Consider the following 16477-nt stretch of genomic DNA (forward strand, 5'->3'; position numbering starts at 1 on the left):
ATCAGCAGTTGTGCAGCATTCCTCCTGCTGCAGTCCTGGGTGGCGGCTGCAGGCCAGTTACTTCTGGAGTGAGAGGCCGGTCCAGCTGTTCTTTATTGCACAAAGCTGTTGATGTGGACAAAGAGGTGCTGGATGTGGACCCACTATTGTGCATGAGCCAGCGTGTCCGAGCGTAGGGGGTGGTGGACAGCTCTCAGTGCTGTCAAGCGCTGCATGCCGGCCCGTTGACTCCACTTCGACACAATAAAGTCGAGCCCCTTGAATAATTCCAGACCAAGGAACAAGGATGAATAACCATTTGTCTAAAAATAAATATATTCCTGGTAAAACAAATCATCTGTGAGCTCACCCATGCCAAAACCTTCTCAAGGCCAACACTGGCTGGCTACCGTCAGCAGGAGCAGCCCCCGTCACTGAAACCCCCCACCTCAAGATCACCATGGCAACGGGCCCAAGATCATTCACCCTTGGCTCCAAAATGCAGAAATGTGGAGCTAAGGATTGCTCTCGCCCTGTCCATTCCGGCAGGCCAGCTGAAGTGGACTTTGTGGTAACCCAAGGGTTACTGTGCCCTTTCCTCGCTCCATTTTCTGCCGCCATGATTAAATCTGGAGCCGTCGTCCCACGCTAGAGGGTCTGCTAGAAGTGTGCCGATCGTTTGTACCACCTGATGAAATGCTTTTCGGAAATCCTCAAAGAACTGGGGCTCGGAGTAGAACTTCACAAACGAGCGATTTGGCTTCTTCTCCTCATCCCCTGTGGCTGGCAAATCTTTATGCCAAAACAGCAAGTATTTTATACAACACAATTATTAATGCTGACGATGAGCCACCTTATAGGCCTTGACAGATGAACTTTGCGGCTGATCTGGAATGATGTTATTGCATTTGTTTGGCGGCGCTGGTGAAACCGAGAAGCAGCTAATGGATCGGGTGGGAGGGGGAAATATGAGGCTATCCCAGTTCGGAATCCTCAGCCAGCAGGCCGAGTGTGGAAATAGACTGTGGTGAGACTGGGAAAGGGGAAGGAGACAGTGGTGGGGGCTTTAATGTGGTGCCCCCCCCCACTTCAAGGAACTAGTGAATGCAGGAGTCCAGTGCAGACATGTTGGAAACTTCGCAGTTGACAGTTACCATAGATCTAGAGTGGCTAGACCAGACACACACAGTTAAAGCGGTTCTGGAATAAGTGGGATCTGGAGAAAGGTTGTATCTATGACAGAAGAATTCCCTGCTGGGAAAACCACAAGTTTGTGTATATTCCCTGGTATATTTGATTGCCAGTGATATGCATTAAGTTAAGTGATGCCTTTCAAAGTGACTATGTCTCATCTCAGCCAGCCATCCCCAAAAACACAAGCCAGGCTCGGAAAGCACTCTGCTGAAGTTCTTCCACAGCCAGCTGTTTACTTTACATCGTCGTCTCCTTGTCTTCGTGATGAAGCCTGGCCCTCGGTTAACGCCTGGTTCCGGATGTTTCTGGCCACGTCCATTTAATGGGGCTCATTTTCAATCTGTCCCATATGGTCAGTGGGTACATGAGATGTGAACTTATAGCCTTCTGGCCAGAGGTCCTTAAAAAAAGAGGTCTGACGTGAGCTGCACGTTTGTCGATTTCATTTTGCATTATCGGTGTTGATTATTGAACTGCGACTGCAGACATACGTGGGAACATGTGAGAGCAAAGGTCCTTCCAGCACCCGATCACGCAGACACGATCACGCAGACACGGTCACGCAGACACGATCACGCAGACACGATCACGCACACACGGTCACGCAGACACGATCACGCAGACACGATCACGCAGACATGGTCACGCAGGCACGATCACGCAGACACGGTCACGCAGACACGATCACGCAGACATGGTCACGCAGACACGATCACGCAGACATGGTCACGCAGACACGATCACGCAGACATGGTCACGCAGGCACGATCACGCAGACACGGTCACGCAGACACGATCACGCAGACACGGTCACGCAGACACGATCACGCAGACACGATCACGCACACACGATCACGCAGACACGGTCACGCACGTGCTCATCAAAGTCAAAGTAAAACGCTGCCCTTCTGCAAAGCGCCCCGGTGACCTTTCGCCTTTTACCGTTGAGAATAAACATGCTTTCCATTCTGGCCAGATTTACAGCTTCTCATTCTAGCAGTGCGACGTGTTAACATTTCCTGGGCGTGTTGCTGCCACACACACACACACACACAAACCCACTCACACACACACAAACACACACACACAAACCCACGCACGCACACACACGCACACACACACACGCACACAAACGCACACACACGCACACACACACACAAACCCACGCGCACACACACACACAAACCCACGCACACACACGCACGCACAAACCCACGCACACACACACAAACCCACGCACACACACACACACGCACGCACATGCACACACATACGGACACACAAGCACCAAGTGCTCTTTGGCCTAATAATCCCAGATATTCAGGCAGCTCTAGTATAACCTGTTTGCACAGATGTGTCCGCATGGATATGCTCATAGCTCATACAGCTGTTTTGACACATTGGCATGCATAATACCAATTAGGGTCCTGTTAGGAAACAAAGGCCTTCTAGCAGTCCATTCCGGGGGGGTGGGGGTTACTGTAAGAATAGCTAGTGTACATTTCAGGAAATGGCATGGTGGCTAGACCCCTATTCATCAGGGCTGGGATATGTTGTTATAGTTTGGATGGTCAGCGCAGTGGTGCAGTGGTTAGCACTGTTGCCTCACACTTCTGGGACCCGGGTTCGAGTCTCCAGCATGTGTGTGTGGAGTTTGTGTGTTTTCCCTGTGTTGTCATGGGGTTTCCTTCAGGTACTCTGGTTTCCCCCCCGCAGTCCCAATACATGCTGAGGTGGAGTTACCAAATTGCCCGTACATGTGAATGGTGTGTGAATGCGTCCTGCGATGGGTTGGGACCCCATCTTGGGTTATTCCCTGTCTTGCACCCCTAACCTCTGGGATAAGGTCAAAATTGGATGGATGGATGGACTATTACTACTAATAACAGACTATTACTAATAATTCTGTCACCATATGCACATTAACATGTGTAGAGACCTCTGGGGGGCCAACGATATAAACTGTCAACCAGGGGAGGGGGGGTTTAAAATCTTATTAGCAGAAATACGTTTGAGCTCGGTTTGTTGGTGTTTTGTGACCAATCAGGGCTTAGAAGTCCTTATAGGGAATTGGGAGTTATGGTTTATCAGCTGCTTGCTCCGGGTGACTTGCTACCGAGTGCCAGAGTGTGACTGGAGAGTTTTGCTGGAATAAAAGAGATTTTCTTCACTCACCAAACTGCGAGCTTCAGAGTTTTATTCTAAGTGGCTCAACTAGAGTTATCAGAGAGGTTGATTTATAATTTAACTACCACAGTTCTTATTTCATGGTTGGCATCTTCAAACAGAGGGACTGAAAAAAATATGTATTAGTCCAAATTCATAACATTGAATAAGCAAAAAAATTTTTGTTTTTTTTTGTAAGTTTCTGGCATTCATACTGGTGAAGTTTTTATAGCTTAAAGACCGTTAGACTTTTGGAGCATCTTATATTACTGCCGTATAATAATTCTGAGAGGTGTTCAGTAGCAGCATGTAAATGCAGCAGTGATGCAGGAATATTAGATGTGTCTCTTTGCTAGGGGTGGGGGTGCCTTCCTCTCGGGGGAGCCAGAGGGAAGAAAAGCACCTTTGAGAAAGATTGACAAGGTGGTAGTAAGGGGGGGTGAGGGAGGGGCCTCATGGGGGAGAGGGGGTGTGCCTGGAATTTTGTGAAAAGAAACTGAAGTTTTTGAATTGGGTTTCCTTTGAGAAAGAGACCGGAAGGATCGCTGGTTATTGGACCCCATCTGGATGGAGGGCTGACAGGATGGATCTTTTTCCCCACTGGTCCTGTGACGGGCGGTGAACTGGCTAAACATGTCAGCCGTCTAACAAATGTGACATTGTGTTTTCTCTGAGTTTTCACTACTCCTGTGGAGTCCGTGTTTTGATTCCTGCCAGCTGTAGTTAGGAAGTCCATCCAGATCTCTGTACTCCTCCCTGGTTCTGTGTGGGTGGGATCGACTGCCACTGCTCTGCTTGCGCTTGTGGAGGAAAGGTTACCTACATATGGAGAGCCTACCATCAGTGGGGGAGGAGCCTATCATCAAACTCAGGAGGAGGAGCCCGTCAGGTTCCACCCAGGCAGTTTTCTCATTGGCTGTCCAGCTCTGGTGCTGGGGATTGGTGCTACGAATAGTTCTGTAATAATTTACACAGTTGCCCACATTGTGGCCATTACTTGGTTTGTTCTGCTTTGGCCCACAGTAACTCAGATGTAAGTTCTGAAGTCCCAAGACTTATGGAAGCGACTTCTTAATTTTTCAGTTTTTTAATGTCCTGGTGTGACCCGGTGTGTTTAGGGCACTGATGTACCGAAACTTGGATTTTATTGCCCAAGAAACCATAAGCTGAGCCTGTTTGTATTTGGTCTAAAGCAAACAAAGGAGTAGGCATGGTGGAGGCTGTTTGTGTCTTTCAGGTCCTACCAGTATCCCCCCCCCCCAAGGTAGTCTATCCTAGATCTTCTCACAGGCAGCATTTCACCCGCTCTACAGCTGGCGGGGGGCATAAAGGATCTGCTGCTTGTGCGGGATAAGGAAGTATTCAGTCTTCATGCACATCAGCACGTGCGCAGACCCTCCCAAGGCTGCAGTGTGCAGTGTTATGGGGGGGGGGGGGCACACTGGAAGCTGCTGAGGGCCCTGTAGTCTCACACACGCACACACACAGTTTTATGTAGTTGCGCAGGTGGGCTGAGGTATGAACAAGTTAGCAAAGACTTGCTTTGCATGTGTTTTATTAACCGTGACTCTCACAGTATGTAGCTCTTTATGGGTGTGTACCTTTGTCTTATATTCCTCCGTTGCCCCCCCCCACCCAAATGGGATGCCCTCCAGCCCAGGCGGGCTGTCGGTACAAGGCGAAGAGCAGCAGAAAGCAGGTGTCTGCCCATACTGTCGCTGCGTGATTGACTGCGTCGTAAAAGCACTGTGGCACACGCGTGTCGTTCCGCTGTGACAGGTGTCGTGTATCCGTGTCTCCTGCCAGCATGTATGTGACGGTTTTGCCTGGGGGGGGACAAACCCACAGGAGGTGCGCTTTCTCCCGCCTGCACAAAACATAAACTCTGTTATTAAAACCTCAGGGGGGGGGGGGGGGGGGGAGGTACCGTGTCATAAATTCTGCACATATTTGGAGGCTGTCCAACCTGGGCATATCGTAGCCTTAAATTTCCCCCCAGGACATGGGTCAGACTGCAGGCTGGGGGAGGGCAGGCTCTAAATCACCAAGGGAATGTCTCCTGTGTCAGTGGGAGCACCCAGCACCTATAAAGCACTCGGCGAGCTCCATGCATGCTGCTTAGCTCTTGTGCAGAGCTCTCCCGGTGGTATAAATCTGTGCATTACAGTATCTCAACTGGGCTTTCTTGTTTATTGCCGTTTTACCCCCAGAACCTCACTTTTCAGGAAGGGGGGGCAGCTTTATTAGCTTTTCTTATTAAGAATTAATAAGGGATTTGAGGCCTTTATTTTGAGCAGCAATCTCTCTTCCAGTATCCTGTCTTTCTTTTTTTTACTTCTTATTCTCTCATTCTCTCATTTTCTCTTCTTTTTAACCTTGTTTTATCTCCTTTTATGTTGGGTCTGTTCTTCTCTTTCCCTATTTCTCTTTTCTTCCCTTTGTTTCTCTTCCCCCTTTTCTTCCGTCACCTGTTCTCCTGTTCCTCTCTTTTTTCTCCGGTCTCCTTCCATCTCTGCCTCTGCCCCTCTGCCCCTCTACCCCTCTGCCCCTCTACCCCCGCATCCATCCTTCCTGATTATAAGCACTTTCCTGTTCACTGTGGTAAGGTGCAGAGAGACAGATGGTGTTTTCCCACTGTCACCAAAAACTGAACCTTACCGCACCTGTACCACAAACTGACGGTTTTCCATAGTAAAGTATGAGAGCCGTACCCATGCTGACATGGTCCTGCTTAAACGCAGGGCAGAAAGCATGCGTAAACCCAGCTGGTTGCATCACCACCGTCTGATTGGTCAAAATGCATGGCATGTTCTCTGCATGGATTATCTGAAGGAATAAGGGTATATTGTAAAAATTATTCATTATTAGTAGTATTGCACATTGTGATGCATTCCCGATATCTCGGAGCATGAATATTTCCAACCACCTACTTTAGTATTTACTAAACAGCTGAACGGAATGTATTCGTAAAGCAAATTTATGCAAGCCAATGCTAATTCCACTAGCGTTTGATGCATAAGACGCCGGTCTCACAGACGAGCAAATGGAAATTAGCACATAGTAAATCTTGATGTACACAATGTGAACAGTAATCAAGCATCTATTCAGTTTTCCGTCACTGTCACTTTTCACGCCACGCCTTTACCGAGCCGACTCTTCTGCAGTGGGAAACCGAAGCGAGCTGGAACCGTGCTGGAACCGCATGGTAACTAGTCTCTCTTCGCGGTACGAATTGGGAACAGCTTGGTTCCTTAACGCCAGTGGAAAAGCGCCAGGAGACTCCTGAGCAAAGGGAAATGTTCACTGAAAAGTGACTGGTCTGGAGCAGTTGTAGCGGAGTCCTGGGGAATAGCTGGACTGTGAAAACTGTATATATGATGGGAGAGAGAGGCAGGGGGATAACAAAGGCAGTGTGAGGACAGAGTAAGGAGAGGCAGGGGGATAACAAAGGCAGTGTGAGGACAGGGTAAGGAGAGGCAGGGGGATAACAAAGGCAGTGTGAGGACAGGGTAAGGAGAGGCAGGGGGATAACAAAGGCAGTGTGAGGACAGAGTAAGGAGAGGCAGGGGGATAACAAAGGCAGTGTGAGGACAGAGTAAGGAGAGGCAGGGGGATAACAAAGGCAGTGTGAGGACAGAGTAAGGAGAGGCAGGGGGATAACAAAGGCAGTGTGAGGACAGAGTAAGGAGAGGCAGGGGGATAACAAAGGCAGTGTGAGGACAGAGTAAGGAGAGGCAGGGGGATAACAAAGGCAGTGTGAGGACAGAGTAAGGAGAGGCAGGGGGATAACAAAGGCAGTGTGAGGACAGGGTAAGGAGAGGCAGGGGGATAACAAAGGCAGTGTGAGGACAGAGTAAGAAGAGGCAGGGGGATAACAAAGGCAGTGTGAGGACAGTAAGGAGAGGCAGGGGGATAACAAAGGCAGTGTGAGGACAGAGTAAGGAGAGGCAGGGGGATAACAAAGGCAGTGTGAGGACAGAGTAAGGAGAGGCAGGGGGATAACAAAGGCAGTGTGAGGACAGTAAGGAGAGGCAGGGGGATAACAAAGGCAGTGTGAGGACAGGGTAAGGAGAGACAGGGGGATAACAAAGGCAGTGTGAGGACAGAGTAAGGGCAAACTACTCCTGCAGGCCCTGGGGGGTTTGGGTGGGTCTAAGAGGAGGGGGCGGCTCTCACATTGGCAGAACAGAGGGCATGATAAAAGCCCACCCCCCCCTTCTTCGGTCACCCTCTCTGACAGACATGTGAGCTCCCTCTGTCAGATCCCACCTTCTATCAGAGGCTGCCCCCCCCCGCTGGCCTATCTGGCATGCCTCCTCCCCACCAATGCCCTGTTTGTCAGTAGTTTCTATACATAGCAGGAGAGCTTTAATCTCCATCTTCAGAAGAGCGAACAAAGACGGAGAAGGACGTTCCCTGTCCCGTTTGGCTGTCCCGATTCCCTCGATCTTGGATCCGCATACATCCGAGTCACGTCCGGATGAATCTGGTTGGGAAGCATTTTAGATGTACAATGATTCCAGAGAGGCCCAGTTGTAGCATCATCGCCATGGCCGGGAGTCTGGACAATGGTGTACGGCCATCACCAGCATCGCCCGTTTGGGCCTGGACAGGTGCATCATGGGAAACGTGTCTGGATTGCACCCGCTGTGCTTCTAAAGCCCGGGGGCTTAGAGTTGATGAGTCCTTATCTGACAAGATGAAGCTTCCTTGCCTGTTTCGTGGATGTACACGATGAGCGTCCCCTGGGGGCTGGGAGAATCAGGTGGGCTCTTTGAAGTGATGGCGAATCTGTGGCAGCTGATTGGATGGCGTGTAGGAATAGAAAAGTTGTTAAAGGGCACTTATTACAGGTGCCATGTTGTGGGGAGTTCGAGGGGGTGTGACCGGGATGGGAGGTGTGCGAAGCTGTATTGTACTGACTCTGTACTGTAGTAGCTCAGCGATACCTCATGGGGGGGGGGGGGGTCTGACAGGCTGCACAGTGTTTTATACTGAGGGGTTGGCGATGGTGTTACTGCGGTGTTACTATGGAGCTGGACTTAGCAAATGGTTTGATTGTTGAATGGTGGTAATCACACCTCCTGCTGGGTGTCCTGTAAAGGGGGGTGTTATTAAATGTCCTATTGCAAGGAGCAAGAATGGATCACCTGTGTCCTGGAACAGAAACTACCCTTAGCCGACTACCACCCCCAGCCCCCAGCATGAGCAAACCTGGGCTAGCATTTCTGAAGAACACCCCCTAGATCTCTGAGTGTGATACAGAGTGCTGGCTGGGCCTCTGCAAGGGTCATGGTAGTGGGCTTCCCCAGCAACCTTTGCCCCCCCCCCCGCGCTTCTACGTGGCAGCAGAGTAGCAGCGGAGTATATGGCTAAGCTCTGGGAAAGCGGTCAGTGCTGCATTACCGCACAGCCCCACCCAGGGACGCCTTTGCCATGGCATGACTTTGACCATGTGACCTATTCCACACAGATCCACCGTGACTGACAGCACCTGAGCTCTTTTTTGATCAAGGGTAATAAATACAGTAATTTATTTCTCTGGGTGGGTAGGTGGGTGTGGCCTGCCAGTAGCAGACTCCCCGTGAGAAGCTGGGGGGGGGGGTCAGAGAGGCACATCTGGGCCAGATTACCCATATGATATTTTCTCATTACTGGCATTTGGTTTCAGCGTCTGGCCGGTCACCAGTCACGCCATGTGCTCAGCTCCGGTCTTATTTACCACTGGGTCGCCATGGCAACTGCTCCCAGCTCTGATAGCCTTTTTGTGTTTCTGTCCAGTTACTCTTCCTGTCGGTGGGCATCCCCCCTACCTCTCATCCCCCATTTCCCCCTCTCTCCTTGTCTCCTCCCCTCTTCTTTTCTCCCCCAGACAGGAAATCAGGGCAGAGGAAAAGCTCTTCTCCTCTTTCGAAAGGGACATTCTGGCATAAAATGGCATTAGCAGCTTCTTAACATGATCTTTTATTTATCATGACACTTCTCTTCCCAGTCACCACTGAAGGTCACACGGGCACAGGCTGGAGCCCCCATGAGGCCCCGGGCCCTGGTGCCAACGGGAGATGCTGAGACCTCATTTTCGCCAGTGGCCAGCGGCTGGGGAGCTCTGCGGTGCACCAGCCTGGCTGTAATCTGACATTTCACCATCTGTTTGCAATTTCCCCGCGAAGGCAGCAAAGTAAAGAAAAGAATTGTGCTATGCTGGCTGGGGCAGAGGTCTCCTCTCGGCGGAGTGGGGCGCGTGCTCCCACCTGTACACACAGTGCTGGAACACGCTCTCCAAACGTGGGAAAGGCATGGGCCCAGACGAGCTTGGAGAGCTACGGCGTTATGCTCGGTGAAGCGTTTGTGTCTCCTTTTAGAGGATGGAGGCAACAGACAGAATGAAAAACAGCCCAGGAAGCAGAACTGGGTGCAGTGCTACAGAGCATCCTGAATTCTCCCAAGGTTCAGTAATGTTCCAGAGGTTCTGGAATGATGCTGAGGTTCTAGAAATCTGTTGAGGTTCTAGAAATCTGTTGAGGTTCTACAATGCTGCAGAGGTTCTGAAGCACAGCAGAAGGTCTAGAACTCTGGGTAATATTTTGCATTATTATTTATTCAAGTATTGTAAACACAGTTATAACTATTTATAAAAAGGCATAACACATTATAACCATGTTTATTATGCATTATGACGGCCTTATGAAGCTCTGATATATAATAATATAAAGACTGTAAATACCTCCATAATATAATCCTTAATGCTTATACTGACCATTATAATGCATTATGAAGGTGTCTTTAAGACATTATGATAACTGCTTTACGTGAAGTGTTATGTAATGCTATTGAGGTTCTGTGTTCTTACCGAGGGTATTGAATCTGATTTCTCTCTGGCTGGTATCTCTGAGCAGACTGTCGTGTACGTTACAGTCTGTGGTGACGTGTACCACTGCTGTCACATGACATGTCCATGTTATCGCAGTGATTTATCAGCTATTAACCTGCTGTTAACACATGTAAATACATGCAGTGTAGCTCATAATACTCTATTCAAAATGTCGTTCTTGAGCCCTTCTTAAACACACTGTCATGTGCAGGCTAGGACTGCACTGCGATTCCACTGCGATTCCGCGCCTGGTGAAAATGGGCTGTGTGTAAAGTCAGCCAAGGTGCGGTTGTCGCATACGCTGCCTCGGCCCTGACATGAACACAGCCATGATGGAGTGATAGAGGATGGGATGGGTAGTATGACAGAACCAGAAAAGCCGGAAAATGGGACCCAAGAAACAGTGGGGGAGCAAACAGAGGCTTCCCAAAATACACACGGAGCGTCCAAAACAGCCACCCACGGCTCAGCTGCACGGGAGCGTCTTGGCGACAGCTTCTTGTCGTCTCTCGGTTGCCGCAGCGACCAGCTGTCTCGCCATTAATACAGTAAATAGCGTTAAGCTGGTCATAATAATAAATGTTAAAGCAAGTGGTGTTTTCACTGAGAGCAGGCTTGGCAGCTGACGCCAGTGTGGGCACATCGAATTACAACTGAGGAGAGACCTCGGCCGCCTGCTTTAATTTGCTTGGCCTTTTGGCTTTCTGTCCACGAGGAGGACTGGCTGAGGTGCATGTATCCAGCGTAGCAGAGCACTACCGATTTGGTCGAAGGCTAAAGTCCTTTGCTTTGCATTCGTTCAGTCCTGCAGGTTTGCTCACCCTGCCCCTAAGGGCGAATCTGTGTGTGTGTGTGTGTCTCACAGTCTTTGGAGTGTGTTGACACTGCTAATAGATGCTTTATCTACACTTCAGTGTGATAGCTTTATTGCACTTACGAAACGTTTTCTTTTTTGCCATCTTTCTGGAATGTTTGATAGGTAAACTGCGTGGGAAACATTAACCAGCTCCGTGAAGGAAACTCTTTATTTTCACTGCTTACCCAAGACTTCGGATAGTTTTCCGAATACTAAATCCACACATTTTGCAAGGCTGCGCTCTGTTGTCCGAGGACGGAGTAATGATGGGGCGGGATGTTCCGTTAGGGAGATTAATAACCTCTGCTGTGATCTCTGAGATTAAAAGGGGTTGGGGTTTGGCAATCTGACTACCGTGAAATGGTCCCGCTCTTGATTCTGGTTATTGACCCGGTGTTTTTTGTGTTCTGGTGTTTTTTGTGTTCTGCTGTTATTTGTTTGCCTTTGATTCTCATGCTGTTTCTGGTTCTGGTACCTGATACCGATTATGATCATTAAAGTTAAGCTTTAAAATTTTGGAGATGCTTCCGGTCCTGATTCTGGTCCTGATTCTGGTTCTGATTCTGGTCCTGATTCTGGTCCTGATTCTGGCTGTGATCTTGAAACGTTTCCTGGTAGTTGCTCTGACCGTTGTAGTTTCTAATAATAAGAATAATTGATACTTTATTGATCCCCAAGGAGAGATTCTCTTTACTCCTCCCCCAGTTAGCTATCGGTAGGTAGAAGCAAGCTGGCCACAAAGCACAGCCCTCCATGGCAGCATGCGGGAGCTGGGGGGTTAGGGCCTTGCTCAAGGAGCAGATGTGCCAAAGCCAGGCTCACACTGGTGACCTTCCAATCACAGGCTCAGCCCACTGAGCCCCCTGCTGCCCCTAAGCTGGTCCTGCTTAAGATGATGCCCCCATCTTGGTTCTGAACCATTGTAAGACCTGTGGTGTTAGTTCTGATGTTTAGATGTGAATAAGTGAGCCCCCAACCCCAATGGATCAGGGCTCATCTCTCTCGCTCTCTCTCTCTCTCTCACCCGCTGTCCCCACCCCACAGTTCTGCGTGACGACTTTCGGCAGAACCCCTCGGACGTGATGGTGGCAGCAGGTGAGCCTGCCGTCCTGGAGTGCCAGCCCCCCCGGGGGCACCCTGAGCCCACCATCTCCTGGAAGAAGGATGGCAGCAACATCGACAACAGGGATGAACGGATCACGGTAAGGGACACCTTAGTTTCTTTTTTTTTTTTTGGGGGGGGGGGGGTGTATTGGCAATAAGATAAAAACCAGTAAGAAAGGGAGATGTACTTACACATGGAGCAGGAGCAATGTCAGTGGCAGAACAACTCTGACAGGAAAGCCCAAGATTTTCATGGGGGGTGGGATGTTTCTGGGTGGGCACCAGTGTTTGGAAAATTGTCAACTTTGGGGGGGGGGGGGGGGTGTGGAGACATTAAGGGAGGAAGATGCTGTGATATTACAGTGACAGATGGTAGGTTCTGTTGACCGTCGAACAAGGCAGCTAACCCAACTGACACAGAATTAGTTCAGAGAGTCTGTGAGCGCAGAGGGAATGACAGCAGCTGTCAGAGGAGAAACTTCAGCAGGAAAGACGGAAATAGCCGAAGTGAGACCAATCACCTGTACGCCGGGAGTCTAACCGGTCCCTGCTCCACAAAACGCAGATTTACGGACGGCCAGAAGCGGAGCTGCCGGTTAGCCTTTATTAATTAACGTCACAGCCTACGAGGAGCTGTCGAGGCCGTCAGCCCTGTCCGGTGCTTTAACGAGGCGTCCTCCTCACTTTTATGACCTTATTAGTGCCGCCTTCTTGCATGTCCAAGGACAAAAACATGTCCCAGACTGCCGTCTTCAGTCAAACTGCCCATGTTCTGCCTCCTGCAGCGTGGCACACCGCGGTCGGACAGAGGGGGAGGTCGGGATGTGGGTGGGCATCGCCACAAGCGACTCTAGGCTTTTCTCCCGGGGGGTGCAAAGCGAGAGAGTGCAACCATGTGAAAAAGACGGGAAAAAAGGTAAATATATATTACAATAAATTATTATTGCACATGGATATGACTAACACAAGCCATATATAACTTTACAATATAATGAAACTTTTTTAAACTAAATAAATTCAAATTGTATTTTTATCTCACCAGTGGGGGGTGCAATTGCACCCCTGCACTCCAGTAAAATGGCCTATGGGTTTTACCCCAAACAGTCACTATGGATGGTGGGCAGTGCTTGACAGATGGGGGGGGCTCCATGTCATTGTCCCGGCGACAGGTCCAGGCTGTCAGTCCTCAGGACGTCTGTGCCCTTCGGGACGATTGAGATCTGTTGCTTGGCAGCCATTCAGAGTAATTAAAAGGAGAGAGCACTTCCATCTGTGTGAGGCGTAATTAAATCATAAAATCACCTGACACTGGGTTCACAGCTCCAGAGAGAAGCTGGAGAGAATCCACTCACTGTAGCTCAGGGGATCCCAAACCCGAAAAGCAAACGCTTACAGCTATCGTAGGATAACCTATATATATGTACTTGGCCGGCAGGACCCTGGACGGTCTGTAGGTGCCCGTGGATTCGCCTGATCTCAACACACATCATCTGAGCTTGTAAACCAGCCTTCATCCCCTGGCCTTTACACTAGTTCCAAAACAAACAGTAATGCGAGGACACTTCAAAACCTTTCATCTCCACAGGGCAGTGTGGGTCTCTGTGTGTCTATGTGTGTGTGTGTGTGTGTGGGGTGCGGGGGGTAGGGGGGGGGTGGGGGGCTCCCTTTGAAAGGCCGCTGCTCACGCACAGCTCTGCTCTGTAATGGATTCTTCAGTGGTTATAAAAATGAGGGGAGCACCTCCGAATCCGTAATGCAGCCCGGTGTCACAGTGGAGATTTTTTTCCCAGAATGCACAGGGCCCCTATTCCCAGGGGCTTGCCTGACTGGCCGGGGGGAGGGGTTGTAAAGCTGCCAGGTGTTTGATTGGTTGCAGCCGTGGTGAGGGATTCTCACAGCGGTCCCTGGCACAGACTGTGCCCTGCGGTGAGGGGCCACTGATCTCACCTCTCGAGACACACCTCACTGCCTCAGACGCACCTTTATCTCCCTCTGAGAGATCCTCCCTCCCTCCCTTTCTCATTCTCTTTCCTTTCTTCTCCCAGTATCTCTCTCTCTCTCTTTTTTGGTTTCTCTCTCACCCTTTCTTGTTCTCTCTATATTGCTCATTCTCTCCCTCCCTCTTTCCCTTCGACAGTCTTCCAATCACTCGAATCACCTTAATCTAATCTTTAAGAATCTCCATTGCATGTAAAAAATGTGTTTATATTCACATGAAAGCCTCGTTACGATTCATCGTCACCCTCAGCATGCACAAATTTTAACATTGACATTGCATCCTCATCATCATCCTCATTGTGATCTTCATCGTGCTTAATGTTTCTGTGAAACCCTTGTGAGGACTGGCCCCTCCCTCACACACTCCTGGCTATGTCTCGTATGCCTTTTGGCCTGGGGGGTTGTGGGTGTTGCTTGTTCTTCCCCATGAACTGTCCTGCTGGTGTTTCCCCACTCACCAGGACGTCCATCCCATGTAGCCTGCTGCACAGCGCCCCCGGTGTTCCCTGGAGGTATCGCCTAAGGGCAGCCACTTCTGGCTCAGGGGCACGGAGGCTATCAGAGTGGAAGATTCTGACGAGTCCTGCGGAAGACCTATGAGTGCAGGATGGGTTTCAGAGCCTGCAGCTAACTGGGGGAAACTCAGATGTTTCTCTTCTGGTGCTTCTCTGTTTTATTGTCCTTTACTGCCTTAGTTGTTTTTCTGAAATGAAAGGCGGGTGATGACTGTATATAAAAACTCCCTTTAGCTGATACACAACAGACCCCTGTGACGCAATTTAACGGTGATGCTCTGTGATCGACATTCAGGGGTGGGACCACAGGGGCACTGGTCCCAGCTGAAATCTGATTGGCTCCCAGATGTCTCCTCCCTTGTCACTCACTGATTCTAGAGATATTATTGGCTAATGAGGTTACTATAACGTTGGCCCCTCTGACCTGTACGTTTGCACGTCCTCCCTGGCGTTCCATGGCCCACCTTATGTTCTCTCTCGTTCTTTGCTTACAGATCCGAGGTGGCAAGCTGATGATCACCAACGCCAGGAAGAGTGATGCGGGGAAGTATGTCTGTGTGGGCACCAACATGGTGGGGGAGAGGGAGAGCGACGTGGCCGAACTCACCGTGCTGGGTATGTCAAGGCGGCAGCCTTCTTACCGGCACTGTGTCTGTCTATCTGTCTGTCTGTCTGTCCGTCCGTCCGTCCGTCCATCTGTCCATCTGTCTGGCTGTCCGTCTGTCTGTCTGTCTGTCTGTCTGGCTGTCTGTCCGTCCATCTATCCGTCTGTCCGTCTGTCCGTCTGTCTGTCTGTCTGTCTGTCCGTCCGTCTGTCTGTCTGTCTGTCTGTCTGTCCGTCTGTCTGTCTGTCTGTCTGTCTGTCTGTCTGTATGTCTGTCTGTCTGTCTGTCCGTCTGGCTGTCTGCCTTCCCCTATTTGCCTTTGTATATCTTTCTTCTTGACCCGTTTGTTTAATCCTGCCCATGTCTGCTTACCGTCTGTTTATATGTTGTATCTCGTAGATATGCAGTTAGATCTTTACTACATATTTTCAGTTTCAGTTCATGAAGAAATACTTCAATGGCAGAGAATTCAAATGCCAGTAACCTCTCATCCCAGATCATCTGCGAGATATCTAGTTAGGTAGAGACAAACGAAGGCTTATTTGAAATGGTTCACTCGTTCACTCACTCATTATTCCTTACAATGGGAACCCCGTGTACTTCACTATATAGGGAATTAGCCAGTTAAACGACAAAGGTTTCAGACACAACATTCCAAGATGCATTGTGTTGGTATCCTAGCAACCTTTGACAGCTGAATTTTGTGAATAGCAAAATTCACAGTCAACATAAACGGAATAAAGGAGATAAAGTGAATATGGATGCGTAGGCCTGTCATTTTTTTTAAATTGCTAAAAATATTTGGTAACACTTTACATCCATCCATCCATTTTCCAAACCACTTATCCTACTGGGTCGCGGGGGGTCCGGAGCCTATCCCGGAAGCAATGGGCACGAGGCAGGGAACAACCCAGGATGGGGGGCCAGCCCATCGCAGGGCACACTCACACACCATTGACTCACACATGCACACCTATTAGCAACTCCAATTAGCATCAGCATGTTTTTTGACTGTGGGGGGAAACCGGAGTACCCGGAGGAAACCCCACGACGACATGGGGAGAACATGCAAACTCCACACCCATGGCGACATGGGGAGAACATGCAAACTCCACACACATGTAACCCAGGAATACCCGGTGGAAACCCCACGACGACATGGGTAGAACATGCTAACTCCACACACTTT

At 49.7% G+C, this 16477-nt stretch overlaps 1 protein-coding gene across 1 annotated transcript in view; it reads left to right on the plus strand.

Moving 5' to 3' along the window:
- Window positions 1-16477, plus strand: part of LOC125727863 (roundabout homolog 1-like) — a 156260-nt gene that overhangs the window by 105236 nt on the left and 34547 nt on the right. Inside the window, 2 exon segments of the mRNA XM_049004840.1 lie at window positions 12111-12268; window positions 15178-15298. Of these exon segments, the coding sequence (XP_048860797.1) occupies window positions 12111-12268; window positions 15178-15298 (279 nt within the window).

Source organism: Brienomyrus brachyistius, unplaced genomic scaffold (genome assembly GCF_023856365.1).
Source record: "Brienomyrus brachyistius isolate T26 unplaced genomic scaffold, BBRACH_0.4 scaffold123, whole genome shotgun sequence".
Taxonomy (NCBI): Eukaryota; Metazoa; Chordata; class Actinopteri; order Osteoglossiformes; family Mormyridae; genus Brienomyrus; species Brienomyrus brachyistius.